At 41.1% G+C, this 14,112-nt stretch overlaps 1 protein-coding gene and 1 long non-coding RNA gene across 3 annotated transcripts in view; both read right to left on the bottom strand.

Moving 5' to 3' along the window:
* The window catches only part of LOC141419883 (uncharacterized), a 219,951-nt gene that overhangs the window by 110,431 nt on the left and 95,408 nt on the right, over positions 1-14,112 (bottom strand). For both annotated transcript variants that reach the window (XR_012444600.1, XR_012444601.1), the window contains one exon: positions 755-903. This is a non-coding gene — a long non-coding RNA (uncharacterized lncRNA). The remainder of the gene's footprint in view (positions 1-754; positions 904-14,112) is intronic.
* On the bottom strand, positions 9,821-11,364 carry LOC141419881 (protein BEX4-like). Its single transcript, XM_074063981.1, has 3 exons — positions 11,189-11,364; positions 10,708-10,781; positions 9,821-10,367 (listed from the first exon to the last, which is right to left on the bottom strand). The coding sequence occupies exon 3, from the start codon at positions 10,360-10,362 to the stop codon at positions 10,000-10,002; it is 363 nt and encodes a 120-aa protein (XP_073920082.1). The 5' UTR covers positions 10,363-10,367; positions 10,708-10,781; positions 11,189-11,364; the 3' UTR covers positions 9,821-9,999.

The raw sequence follows: 14,112 nt of genomic DNA on the forward strand, positions 1-14,112 counted from the left end.
CAAAGGCAAAATATCAATACCCAGCAATATCATCATGAATTAAATTAACATGATATAACATGTTAAGGATTATAATTAATGTGATAAATTATCCTATGCCATCTTATGGGTACATTGTACCTGCACATATATACTTGTATTGTACATGCATTATATGTTCATTTCACATAGTTATTATAAAATATATGTACAGTTTAGTATCCTGAGTGTTTTATTATGGATTTTGTTTTCAACTTATGTGTTAACACATGGATGAAGCATTCTGACTAAACAGCAATGCAAAAATATGATTTAAATTTACTTTTTAATGAACCCCTTTGTCAGCTGGCCTAGTCAATTTCATGAAAGGTGCATTTGATTGAAAATGCCTTACCTGTCACCTATTAATGTCTGGGTCTGTTCATGATGTTTCTATAATCATACTTTCATCAGCATGTCAACCACTCTTATCAATGGTCATAAAATCAAAGATTCATGGGACTTTGTTATTATCTGTCAGTGCAACCTTTATTCCTGCCATTCAAGGGTGGTGGAATATTAATAATAATGATAAACAATAATAAAAGATGCTAACAATTATAGGGCACACAGTAGACAAATTACTTGCTTGAGATCAAACAACCAGCCAGTAACCATTCTCAGGGTCCAATCACAGTTCTTCTGACCCCAAAGCCTCAAAGACCCCCTAACTGCTATTTCTATATTGAGTGCACTTCTGTGTTACGCTAGAGACAAAGAAACAGAAAGTGCTCACCAAAGGTCCTGTGGTCGATAGGTGTGCCTGACATCTGGGATACAGGACTGATGACTCCCATCTTCTAACTAACCCTTTGTTATTCTTTGCTCTTCTGTACTAGTTCATCTTCCTGGGGCTTAGTTAGAAATTCCTTCACCAATATTACACTAGAAAAAAATAAAACACCAAGAAGTTAGTGGAATTAAAGGAATGATGTGATAAGAACAAAGTTTACTTCTTGATGCCACATTTCCAGATGCTTTCTGTTTCAAATAATCTATTTCATGGGACAAGGGTATTTTCTCTTGGATCCAGCAATCCATATTCTAAGAATCTATCCAAAAGGTACAATGCAGAATGACAAAAAAGCACAAACACAAAGTCATTCTTGGCAGAACAAATTGTAAGAGCACAAAACCAGAAATGAGAGAGAAGTTGGCCAATAAAGGTCAGTCAAGGAGGAGGATGATCCAAGACGGCAACCGGAATACAGCCACAGACCTTCTGACTTCCATGATCCACAGACTTTGAGGAGAAGCTGGAGACACGCTTGACTGAGATAAAAGACCAGGGAGAGCTGAAACATCAGCACTCTGAACCCCTAGCTCGTGGGAGGCCTCTCCACGCCACCATATACTAAAAGATTACCCCGGCTGCATGCCAAGCCCCGCCCCATAGGCCCACAGAGCCAATGCTCCGCACACAGTGGGATCTCTGATCCTCTGGCCCTACTCCTTTGCCCCGCCAGGGCTGTGCTACCCAAAACTTCCACCCCTCAGACACGCACGATCTCTGCCAGAGGAGCCCTTAAGGCCTGCCAAGCCAGAGATCCACAGACATCCGCGATTTCAGCCAGGCCATGCCCTCAGGTCTGCACAGGCCTACACAATCTCCGTTTCGCTGGGCCTTGCCTGCTAGGCCTGCTACACCAGGGATACACACATGTGTGATCTCTGTTCTACTGGGCCGGGCCCTCCAGGCCTGCACAGGCCTGCCGATCTCTGCTGTGCTGGGCCACGCACCCAAGGCTTGCCACACCAGAGATACAAACACGCACGATCTCTGTTCCACTGGGCCAGGCCCTCCTGGCCTGTCAAGCTGGGGATCCACAGACACACAGCATCTCCACTCTGCCAGCCTGCGCCCTTCAGACACACCAGGACCACGCTCCAAAAGCTTGCTATTTCACCTCAGCTTAAGGCCTCCACCCGTAGGCCCCTGGGACCCAACCCACCTGCCACTTGCCACAGGAAGGCTCCAAACCTACCTAAGAAACACACACAGACAGTTCTGGTGGCTAAAGAACTAACATGAGAACAACTAAGACTGCAATTCTACTGTTCCAGAACTGGTGATATTTTTTACCCCTTCTTTAAGGGATTTGTTGCCTGGTTTGCTGTTTGATCATCTACCATCTCTCCCATTTTTTGTTTCTTTCTTTTTTCTTTTCCTCTCTTCTCTATTCCTTTCATCTTTCCATCTCTCTCTCTCTTTTTTATTCTTCTTTCTTGGTTTTGTTAGTATTAATATTGTTACCCAGCTAATACTAAATAACACATAGTCCAGGGACAGAATCAGTACCTAGTGGAAATATGGGAAGAAGAAAAAGGGAAGGAAACCATTCTCCCCGCCCCAAAATAAAGTAGTACAGGATTTAGAGCAAAATGAAGAAAACGGATACCCAGATCCAGACTCCAACAAAACAAAGATAAACTATACCAAGAAACCCAAAAAGCCCCCGAGAACATTCTGAAAGAAGAAATCCTACAAGTAATTAATGGGAATTTAAAAGAGATGCTACTAGACATGGTCAACCAAAATGTACAGGAGGCACACAACAAATTCCAAGACAAAAAAAAAAAAAAAACAAAGAATATGAGAAAACCCAGAAACAAATAAATGAAATCATAGAAGCCCTAAATAAACACCAAACTGAAACTGAGACCACCATAAACAGAGAGAGAAACAAATTAAGGGCAAAAATTGACAATATTAAAGAGGAAGTAACGCATGATATGGAAAACCTCAGAAAAAAGAATGAAACAGAAATAGAAAACACAATGGAAGGGCATTCCAGCAGAATAGAATAAACAGAAGACAGAGTCTCAAAACTTGAAGATGAAATGGCAATTAAAGGAAAAACTGAAGAACTATGTCAAACAACTCAAAACCTGTGAAAAGAAAATGCAAGAACTCACTGACTGCATCAAAAGACCAAACCTGAGAATCATGGGCATTGAAGAAGGAGAAGAGGTGCAAGCAAAAGGAATACATAATATATTCAACAAAATAATAGCAGAAAACTTCCCAAATCTAGAGAAAACAATGCCCATTCAGGTACAGGAGGCCTCCAGAACACCGAACAGACCTGACCAAAATAGAACTACCTTACAACATATTATCATTAAAAAAACAAGTACAGAGACTACAGAAAGAACATTGAAGGCTGTAAGAGAGTAAAAACAAATAACATACAAAGGTAAACCCATCAGAATCACAGCAGACTTCTCAACAGAAACATTAAAAGCAAGAAGAGCATGGAGTGAGGTCTTCCAAGCACTGAATGAAAATAACTTCAATCCTAGGATACTCTACCCAGCAAAACTCTCATTCAAAATAGACAGAACAATAAAAGTCTTCCATGATAAGAACAAACTAAAATAATATATGACCACCAAGCCACCACTACAAAAGATTCTCCAAGGAATTCTGCACACAGAATATGAAAGTAAACAAAACCACGAAAGTGCAGGCAGCACCAAACCACAGAAGAAGAAAAGGCAAGAAAGTAGAGAGTAACACTGATTGAGCTGCATACAATCAAACCCTTAATCAACAGAGACAACTACATGACAGCGATCACCATGTACCTATCAATACTAACACTGAATGTTAATGGACTAAATTCCCCCATCAAAAGACACCGATTGGCAAACGGGATTAAAAAGGAAGATCCAACAATCTGCTGCCTACAGGAGACCCATCTCATTGACAGAAACAAGCACTGGTTGACAGTGAAAGGCTGGAAGAAGATTTACCAAGCTGATGGTGCCCAAAAACAGGCAGGGGTAGCAATACTTATCTTGGACAAAGTAGACTTCAAACCTACTTTGATCAAATGAGATAAAGAAGGACACTCCATACTAATAAAAGGGGAAATACACCAAAAGTAAATAACAGTTATCAACCTATATGCACCCAACGTCAATGCACCCAATTTCATCAATCATACTCTGAAGGACATAAAAGCATATAGAGACTACAACGCAGTGGTAGTGGGAGACCTTAGTACCCCCCTATCACCAATAGATAGGTCATCCAAACAAAAAATCATAAAGAAATCCTAGAACTAAATCATACCATAGATCAAATAGACCTAGCTGATGTCTACAGAATATTTCATCCATCTTCTGCACAATACACATTCTTCTCAGCATCCCATGGAACCTTTCCCAAAACTGATCATATCTTAGGGCACAAAGCAAGCCTCAGCAAATATAAGAAAATAGAAATAATCCCATGCATTCTGACCACAATGCATTAAAACTAGAAATCAACAACAAAAAAAGCAGTAAAAAACACACAAACAATTGGAAGCTGAACAACACATAACTCAACAACGTTGGGCCACTGATGAAATAAAAGAGGAAATTAAAAGGTTCCTGGAAGTTAATGAAAATGAAAACACAACCTACCGGAACCTATGGGATACAGGAAAGGCAGTCCTAAGAGGAAAGTTTATAGGCATGAGTGCATATAGCAAAAGGACAGAAAGGTCTCAAATCAATGACCTAACACTGCAGCTCAAACTTCTAGAAAAAAAAAGAACAAGAAAATCCCAAAACAAGCAGAAGGAAAGAAATAATTAAGATAAGGGTTGAAATCAATGAAATAAAAACAAACAAAAAAAAACATACAAAGAATCAATGAAACAAAAATCTGGTTCTTTGAAAAAATAAATAAGATTGACAAACCTCTGTCAAACCTGACTAAAATGAGGAGAGGAAAAACCCAAATCAGTAAACTCAGAAATTCAAAAGGAGAGATAACAACAAACACCACGGAAATACAGGAAATCATCAGTGACTACTGTGAGAGCCTATACTCTATTAAATTTGAAAATCTTGAAGAAATGGACAGATTTCTAGAAACTTACAACCACCAAAACTGAACCAAGAGGATATTAATCACCTGAATAGATGTATAACAAAAAATAAATTGAAGCTGCCATCAACAGCCTCTCAAAAAAGAAAAATCCAGGACCTGACGGATTCACTGCTGAATTCTCTCAGACATTTAAAGAAGAACTAATACCAACCCTCCATAAAATGTTCCATGAAATAAAAAGGGAAGGAACACTTCCTAACTCATTTTATGAAGCCAATATTACTCTCATTCCAAAACCAGACAAAGACACTTCCAAAAAGAACTACAGGCCAATTTCCTTAATGAATATCGATGCAAAAATCCTCTATAAAATAATGGCAAACCAAATCCAACAACACATCAGAAAGATCGTTCACCACAACCAAGTTGGCTTCATCCCAGGGATGCAGGGGTGGTTCAACATACGCAAATCTATAAATGTAATACTGCACATCAATAGAAGCAAAGACAAAAACCACTTGATCATCTCAATAGATGCAGAAAAAGCCTTTGACAAGATCCAACACCACTTCACAATAAAAGCTCTAAGAAAACTAGGAATAGAAGGAATGTACCTCAACATTGTAAAGGCTGCATATGACAAACCTACAGCCAACACCATACTTAATCGTGAAACACTGAAACCATTCCCCTTAAAATCAGGAACAAGACAGGGTGTCCACTCTCTGCACTCCTATTCAACATAGTACTGGAATTTCTAGCCAGAGCAATTAGGCAAGAAGAAGAAATAAAAGGAATACAAATAGGTAAAGAAACTGTCAAAATATCCTTATTTGCAGATGATATGATCCTATACATTAAAGACCCAAAAAACTCTTCCCAAAAACTCTTAGACACCATAAACAGCTACAGTAAGGTGGCGGGTTACAAAATCAACTTACAAAAATCATTAGCTTTTCTATACACCAACAATGAACAAACTCAGAAGGAATACACGGAACCAATTCCATTCACAATAGCCTCAAAAAAAATCAAATAGCTAGGAGTAAATTTAACAAAGGATGTGAAAGACCTCTACAAGGAGAATTACAAACTCCTGAAGAAAAAGACCAAGGAAGACTACAGAAGATGGAAAGATCTCTGCTCATGGATCGCAAGAATCAACATAGTAAAAATGGCTATACTACCGAAAGCAATCTACATGTTTAATGCAATTCCCATCAAAATCCCAATGACTTTTATCACAGAGATTGAAAAATCTACCCTAAAGTTAATTTGCAAACACAAGAGACTGAAAATAGCCAAGGCAATACTCAGCAAAAAGAGCAATGCTGGAGGTATCACAATACCTGACTTCAAACTATATTACAAAGCAATAGCAATAAAAACAGCATGGTACTGGCACATAAACAGAAATGAAGACCAGAGGAACAGAACGAGGACTCAGACATGAATCCACACAACTATACCCACCTCATTTTTTACAAAGGTGCCAAAAATATACCATGGAGAAAAGACAGCCTCTTCAACAAATGTTGCTGGGAAAAGTGGTTACCTGTCTGCAAGTACTGAAATTAGATCCACGTCTATCACCCTGTACTAGTATCAACTCAAAATGGATCAAGGACCTAAATATCAGACCTGAAACTCTCAAGTTACTACAGGAAGGAGCAGGAAATACTCTGGAACAAATAGGTATAGGCAAAGACTTCCTCAGTAGAACCCCAGCAGCCCAGCAACTAAGAGAAAGGATAAATAAATGGGACTTCATAAAATTAAAAAGCTTCTGCACAACAAAAGAAATGGTCTCTAAACTGAAGAGACCACCCACAGAGTGGGAGAAAATATTTGCCAGTTATACATCAGACAAGGGACTGATAACCAGAATATACAGGAACTTAAGAAACTAAACTCTCCCAAAATCAATGAACCAATTAAGAAATGGGCAACTGAATAGAACTTTCTCAAAAGAAGAAATTCAAATAGCCAAAAAACACATGAAAAAATGCTCACCATCTCTAGCCACAAAGGAAATGCAACTCAAAATCACACTAAGATTCCATCTCACCCATGTTAGAATAGCCATCATCAAAAACACCAACAACAACATGTGTTGGTGAGGATGTGGGGAAAAAGGAACCCTAATCCACTGCTGGTGGGAATGCAAGCTGGTGCAACCACTCTGGAAAAAAATTTGAAGGTTTCTTAAAAATCTAAACATAGACCTGCCATATGATCCAGAAATCCCACTCCTGGGGATATACCCAAAGGAATGCAACACTTGTTACTCCAGAAGCACCTGCACACCCATGTTTATTGCAACACTATTCACAATAGCCAAGTATGGAAACAACCAAGATGCCCCACTACTGAAGAATGGATTAAGAAAATGTGGTACTTGTACACAATGGAATTTTACTCAGCCATGAAGAAAAATGAAATCTTATCATTTGCAGGTAAATGGATGGAACTGGAGAACATCGTTCTGATCGAGGTCAGCCAGGCTCAGAAGACCAAAATCATATGTTCTCCCTCATATATGGACTTTAGATCTAGGGCAAATGCAGCAATGTGTTTGGACTTGGATCACAAGACAAGGAGACAGCACATACAGGAGATATAGGAATAGGTAGAAAACCAAAACATGAAAGCGTTTGATGTCCCCACTGTGGAGAAACTAATACAGAAACCTTGAAATGACAGGTTATATCAGGAAACAATGTAAAGATCACTTAGAGTTGAATCAACATGGGTCGTAACACATGGGTACACGAAAACAATAGTAGGAATCTCTCTGTATAACTATCCTTAACTAGCAAAAATGCTTTGTCTTCCTTATTATGCTTATGTCTTTTCTTCAACAAAATCAGTAATAAGGGTAGAAGGAGACCTTCCTGGAACTGAGAGGGGAGGGGGGAAGGGTGGGGGAGGGGGGGAGGGTGGAGAAATGACCCAAACAATGTATGCACATGTGAATAAATGAACAACAACAAAAAAAGTCAATCAAAAGTTCCATGGCAAGCCGGGTGTTGGTGACCCACGCCTATAATCCTAGCTGCTCAGGAGGCAGAGATCAGGAGGATTGTGGTTTGAAGGCAGCCTGGGCAAGCAGTTTGTGAGAACCTATCTCGAAAAAAACCCATCACAAAAAAAGGGGGCTGGCAGAGTGGCTCGTGGTGTAGGCCCTGAGTTCAAGCCCCAGTATCGCAAAAAAAAAAAAAAAAAGTTCCAAGACATATCTACATCCCAGAGTACCAAACGTACATAACAAGCAGTAGGAACAGATACAAAATAGTTTTATCTGTGTAGAAATTCTATTGTAATCCACTGATCTAGAATATGTTGATTTTTATATCTGAAATAGAAGAAATTTAGTAATACATATATATTTGCTTATATTTTATAAATACAAATTTGTTAAAACACAAATTGCACAAATGACTATCTATAAAATGATGTGTCTTCCTCAAATTAAAAAGACTTAAAAACATCATGGACAGCTGGCTTTCAGTTAGGTACAAAGGTGGAGAGAATACAGTGTTTTCAACAAATGTTATTCAGATAGATCGGTGTCCATATACACAAATATAAATTGTGGTTCATATATCACAACATATATAAACACTAATGTAAAATGTATCAAATACCTAAATATAAGAGCTAAGCTACAAAATTTCCAGAAGAAAGCATAAGGGAAATCCTTTTGACCTTGGATTAGGAGAAAGTTTTTAGATGGGAACATGAAAACCATAATCTATAAGTGAACAAATCAATAAAATGGACTTTCTAAAAGACAAAAACTTTTGTCCTACCACATTTTTGTTAATAAAATGAAAAGACAGAGCACTTAATGGAAAAAATTATTTGAAAATCATATATCCAATAAAGGACTTGTATATAAAATATAGAAAAATCTCTCAAAAGTCAATTTAATAGATATATTGAAAAATATTTGAAGAGACACTTCATCAAAGAAGTTACAGAAGGACAAATGAGCCCATGAACATATGGACATCCTTATTAATCATTAAATAAATGTAAATTGAAATTATGAGACATCACTACACCCCTGTGAGAATGGTCAAAATTAAAAAATGATCATATCAAATGTTGGCAATGTGATCAAAGACAGAATTTTCCCACACTGCTAGTGGAAATGAAATGTTGGAACTATATTGGAAAAACCACTAATCATTCATCAGTTTTTATAATACTAATCTCTCATTTGCAAAATGATCCAGCTATTGCTCTCCTAAATGTTCAACCTGGAAGAAGTCATATGCCCATGTAAGACATATGTACCAATGTTCAGAGCAGCTTTCTTCAGAAGACACCCAAATTGGAAGCAACTCATACGTTTCTTAAGACGCAAATCAGTAAGTGAAATTGTGTTATATCCACATACAGGAATACTACTCAGCAATAAAAAAGAATGAATTGGGCTGGAGGTGTGGTTCAAGTGGTTAAACCGCCTGTCTAGCAAACATGAGGCCCTGAATTCAAACCCCAGTACCACAAAAAAGAATGAATTAGTGACACATGAGACAAAATAGATAAATAAGTGTCTCATTTTTGTCCTGACATAGAAACTTGAAAGCTGTCACTCTATCCTGACAAAAAATAAAGAACTGAACCAAAAAAATCAGTAACTCTTCTTAGATCCTCCAGAAAACTGAAATAAAAGGGAAAACAACTGCTCCCAAATTGGAGAGTCAGACAGGTAAAAAACAGAGAATGACAAATTACTGGAGCAGGAACCTCCATGGGAACCAGTATTAGAGTAGGAATGCCTAAATTGTAACTAATAAAATTCTAGAGGTTAGCCAAAGGCCAATGGCTCATGCCTGTAATCCTAGTTATTTGGGGGACTGAAATCAGGAGGACTGCAGGTTGAGGACAGCCTGGGCAAAAAGTTAGTGAGACCCTCATGTCAATTAATAAAGCTAGGTGTGGTGACATACACCAATTACCCCAGCCAATTTCAAACTATGAAAATCATTTTTTTCTAAAACAGGTTGAACGGCCATGCAGAAACTTCTTTTAAATTGAAGCAAAATATTCAACCAGAAATTAATATAGATACACCAAATGTTTTACAAAAATGCAAGCTTGTAAAGCAGTGGCCACATTTGGAGCCTCAGGGAAAAATCTTAGTTTCAAGGTATGAGGCAAAAGTCATAATGATTGTCAGGTTCAGGGGTTTGGAAGCGCCTGTAATGCCTCATCTGCTGCTCCCTACTCTTTCTTTTGATTTCCATCATCTGCCCAACAAACTTTTCTACATCATCTCCCACTTCATTGCGATCAATATGCCTACTAGATATGCCCCATCGAAAATTAGGGACAAGTCGCCTGACTCGCCCGAGCTTGACATTTCCTCCAGGCTTCTGGCCTTCAGCCCCTCCCAAGCGGCAGGATTCCTCTTCACTCTGAATAGAGGCCTGCTCCTCTCCTTCGCTTTCCTGTTGAGCATTTTCCACTTTGAGATTTTTAAGTGCTTGTTTCTGTTTGGACTCCATTACTCCTAGGAGACAAGAGACAAGAAAGGGGACCGAATTCTTGGTATACTGATCAGCTACGAGGACAGAGGACCTACTAAGCACCTTTCAACTTTCAGAAGCCTCAATTTCAAAGGCCTTCGGTTAATTTCGTTTTCCCACCTGAGAAGGTCCACATGTCCAGTCCGCCCTCCTCCCTCCCCAAAGCTCATCACTTTCCCAGTGGATCCACCTCCAGGCTTCCACCAGACCCAAACGCAGGATGGGGGAGGGAGGAAGAATTGTGGTTGGGGGATCTCAGACTTGTCTTCCCACACGTTCCCCCGCCCCCTTGTCCTCGCCCCCAGCGATGTCCCACTCACCAACCTGGGCCTATCCTTGCCTCTCCTCCTCCTCCTGATTCTCGCCGCGAGACGCCGCCGCGACACGGCCTGGCAGATCTGCAGATGGCCGGGTTGGGAGCGGGGGCCGCCACAGCTGAGTGCTGGGTGCCAGAGACCCCCGCCCCCCGCCCCTCCCTGCCGCCCGCGTTCGCATCCCCGCCCCCCGCGCTGACCACCATTTTCTGCACCAACAGGGCGGGGGGCGGGGCAGGGCCGTGGGAAAAGCTGGCGCTTATGGCGCAGGCAGGTGTTTCCACAGGCTCGGAGCCTCGGGACCGCCGGGCTTGACCAGCGGGCGGCTGCTCCGCATGCACAGGGCCGCCCACCTACAGCGCCCGTCTGCGGGGCCGCGGCGGGGAGTGGGGGCTGCAGCCCCAACCGGCTGCGCCTCCGCCCTGGGCAGCAGGGCCCGGGGGTGGGGTCCGCTCTCCCACTCCAACCCCAGGGTCCGCTCGGGGTCTCACCCGCTCCTCGCCCGCCTCCTCCTCTCTGGGGCCGCCCCTGGCCCGCGCGCTCCTTGGGCCCCCAGAGCAGGTGCAGCTGCCTCTGGTAGAGGGAGCGAGCTCTGGCGGCGTCTGGCGCTGGAGCTAGGTGTTGCTAGTCTATACTGGCCAGTCACGTGAGGCCTGCGTCATCGCTAGTGGCCCCGCCCACTCGCCAGCAGCCGCCGCTGCCCGGCGTGGGCGGGGCCAGACGGCCCCTTTTCCGCACCCACTGGTGTTGAATGTCTCCAGGCTGGGCTCTGTCACTGCCTTCTTTGTGTATTCCTGGGCTTTTCTTTCTCTGCCCACCAGGGAAGGGCGGTATCTTGTCAGAGGGCTGTTGGCCGTTCCCACTTCTGTGGGGAATTGCCTGTCCCTCCTCTCTGCTCCAGGGATGCCCTCATCCTTTGCACCAAGATTTGGTCCCAGCCTTTAAGGGGGTGCAAGAAAATCTCAGTTCTTACAAAAATAACATTTAATGCAATATTTAAGGGAAAATAAAAAATAGTGGAAGAATATCTATGATCAGCAGGATGTCAAAATTTTAAATGACAGCATTTGCGTTTTGTTCACTTTTATTGAAAATTGCACTCTATAGCTTGCGTTAAATTTATTTTGATTTTTTTACTATGAAAATTTTCAAACATAAAAATAGAAAAGAATAATGCAAACCCATGCAGTAATTATTTAGTTTCCACAGTAAGGTATGGCCAATTTTATTTCATCTTCATCCTTATCGACTTCTAGCACTCAAATTACTTTTGAAAGAAATTCTAGACATATCACTTTAGTCATAAATATTTCAAATTGAAGTGCATATCTCTACAAGATGGATTTTCTTGCTATTTGCCCAGGGCTGTCTTTGAACCACGATCCTCTTGATCTCTGTCTCCTGAGCAACTAGGATTACAGACGTGAGCCACCAGCACCCAACCTACATTTCTTCTAATCTATAGGTTCTTTTAAATTTTCTCTTCAATGTAATAGTTGATGAAACAGAGTGGTTTGTCCTATATTTTCCCACAGTCTGGATCTCGGTGGTATCATCATTAATACGTGACTCTTTACTCTGTTTCCTATCAAATAGTAGTTAATTCTAGAAAAACTTAATTGAATTCAGGTTCAATTTCAGTTCATGTTCTTCCAAGAGATAGCCTTTGTCTCTTGATTTCTTATTTGCTAAAACAGATAACAATTATGTTTTCCTCTTTTTGTGATTTTAACCAGAATATTTCTATAAACACCTCTTGTTTTAGGTCAGGCTTCCTACAAGCAGAACATGAAACAGAGATCCTTATGAAAGCAGTTTCTTGAGATGATATTCTCATGTTAATGGGAGTGAAGCACGCAGAATAGGACAGGGAGAATGGGGTTTAACTGGAGATAAACTTTAGTAAATCCCACCTGGAAACTTCAAAGACAAAGTGGTCCTGGTACCAAAAATTTGGCCCCTCGACTCCATGCCAATTTTACAAATAAGGAGAGCAGGGTTTTGGAGGAAAAGAAATGAAGGTTTATTAATTTGCCAAGCACAATAAGAACCATAGTGAGCTGCTATTTCAGAAGCTTCTGTCCTCCTCCCAAGAGTTTGGGCTTTTGGATGTACGTACTGAGGCAAGGCTTTGGGTCAGATGGTGGCCTTGGGTCTGCTTATTTCCCAATTACTGACAGGAGCTGTATGTTTTGCAGTCCTCAATGGTCCTTCACTACTGCTGTCAGCAAGATGAGAGGAGCATATGACCTTGCCCAGAGGATAAAGACATTCTGGAGTTCTTCACATGGTGGAATGTGGGGTAGGGGGAGAGAAAAAAACGAAAGAAAAGAAAAGTCTGCTTAAAACTTTTAAAAACTTGTAATTCAAAGTAGACTGGCTAGTAAAATGAGTTAGTAATTGGGCTGAAACTACAGTTGTGAGCATATTTAGGTGTCTTCCCATTATAGTCATACCTTGATAGAAAGGCACTGGTTTTTCGTATCGTAATGTCAAATAGTCGAAGATCAAAAACTACAGATGGAGCAAAGCATAGTCTCTGGGGAAAACAGCTCCTAGTTGGCTGAGAACAATTCTCTAGAGAAGAGGTAATATTTCAGTTGTTATCAGCCAATATTCACAGCTAGGGCAGGCTTCACATATAGATCTGTGGTGTATAGTCCAGTGCTTTGTGGTCAGAAGAGACCAACTCCTGCTTTAAGTTCTGCTGGGTTTTTTGTTGTTGTTGTTTGTTTGTTTTTTGTGGTACTGGGTTTTTTAACTTAGGGCCTTGTGCTTGCAAGGCAAGCACTTTGCCACTTTAACCATGCCCCTAGCCTTTTTTGCTTTAGTTTAGTTTTCAGACAGGGTCTCATGTTTTTGCCCTGTCACTGACCTCAGACCAAGATCCTCCTACCTTACCTCTTGCATAACTGAGATAACAAAGAGGCATCATCACACCCAGTTTGTTTTTTGGGATAGGCACTTGCTAACTTTTTTGTTCTGGCTGGACTCAAATTGTAATTCTCCCATTTCTGCCTCCTGCATAGCTGGGATTACAGACTTCAGATACCACACTGGTTCCTTTTGTTGGGTCTGGAGAACTAAGGCAGATGAGTGACTATCCCATCCCCCATGGAGAGCAATATCATTTCTATATCCTGAGGAGATGGAGGCCTGCATTCCTGCATCCTAAAGGACAGATTCAGATTTGCCACAGGGCTGATGAGCAAAATGCTCTCTAGATTGTTTCCCCTCCCTCAATAAAGGTGAAAACCAAACCAGTTCACCTGAGAAAGCCTGCGAATCCATGGCCAATGAGAAAAACCCACCTAAACCAGAGTTAAAACATCCATAAAAACCCTAGCCTTCACCTGTGCAGTGAGCCACCGGCTTCCGGGCTCCACTGCAGTTCCCTACCTGTAGCCTTTCCTTT

This window comes from Castor canadensis, chromosome X, assembly GCF_047511655.1.
Source record: "Castor canadensis chromosome X, mCasCan1.hap1v2, whole genome shotgun sequence".
Lineage (NCBI taxonomy): Eukaryota > Metazoa > Chordata > Mammalia > Rodentia > Castoridae > Castor > Castor canadensis.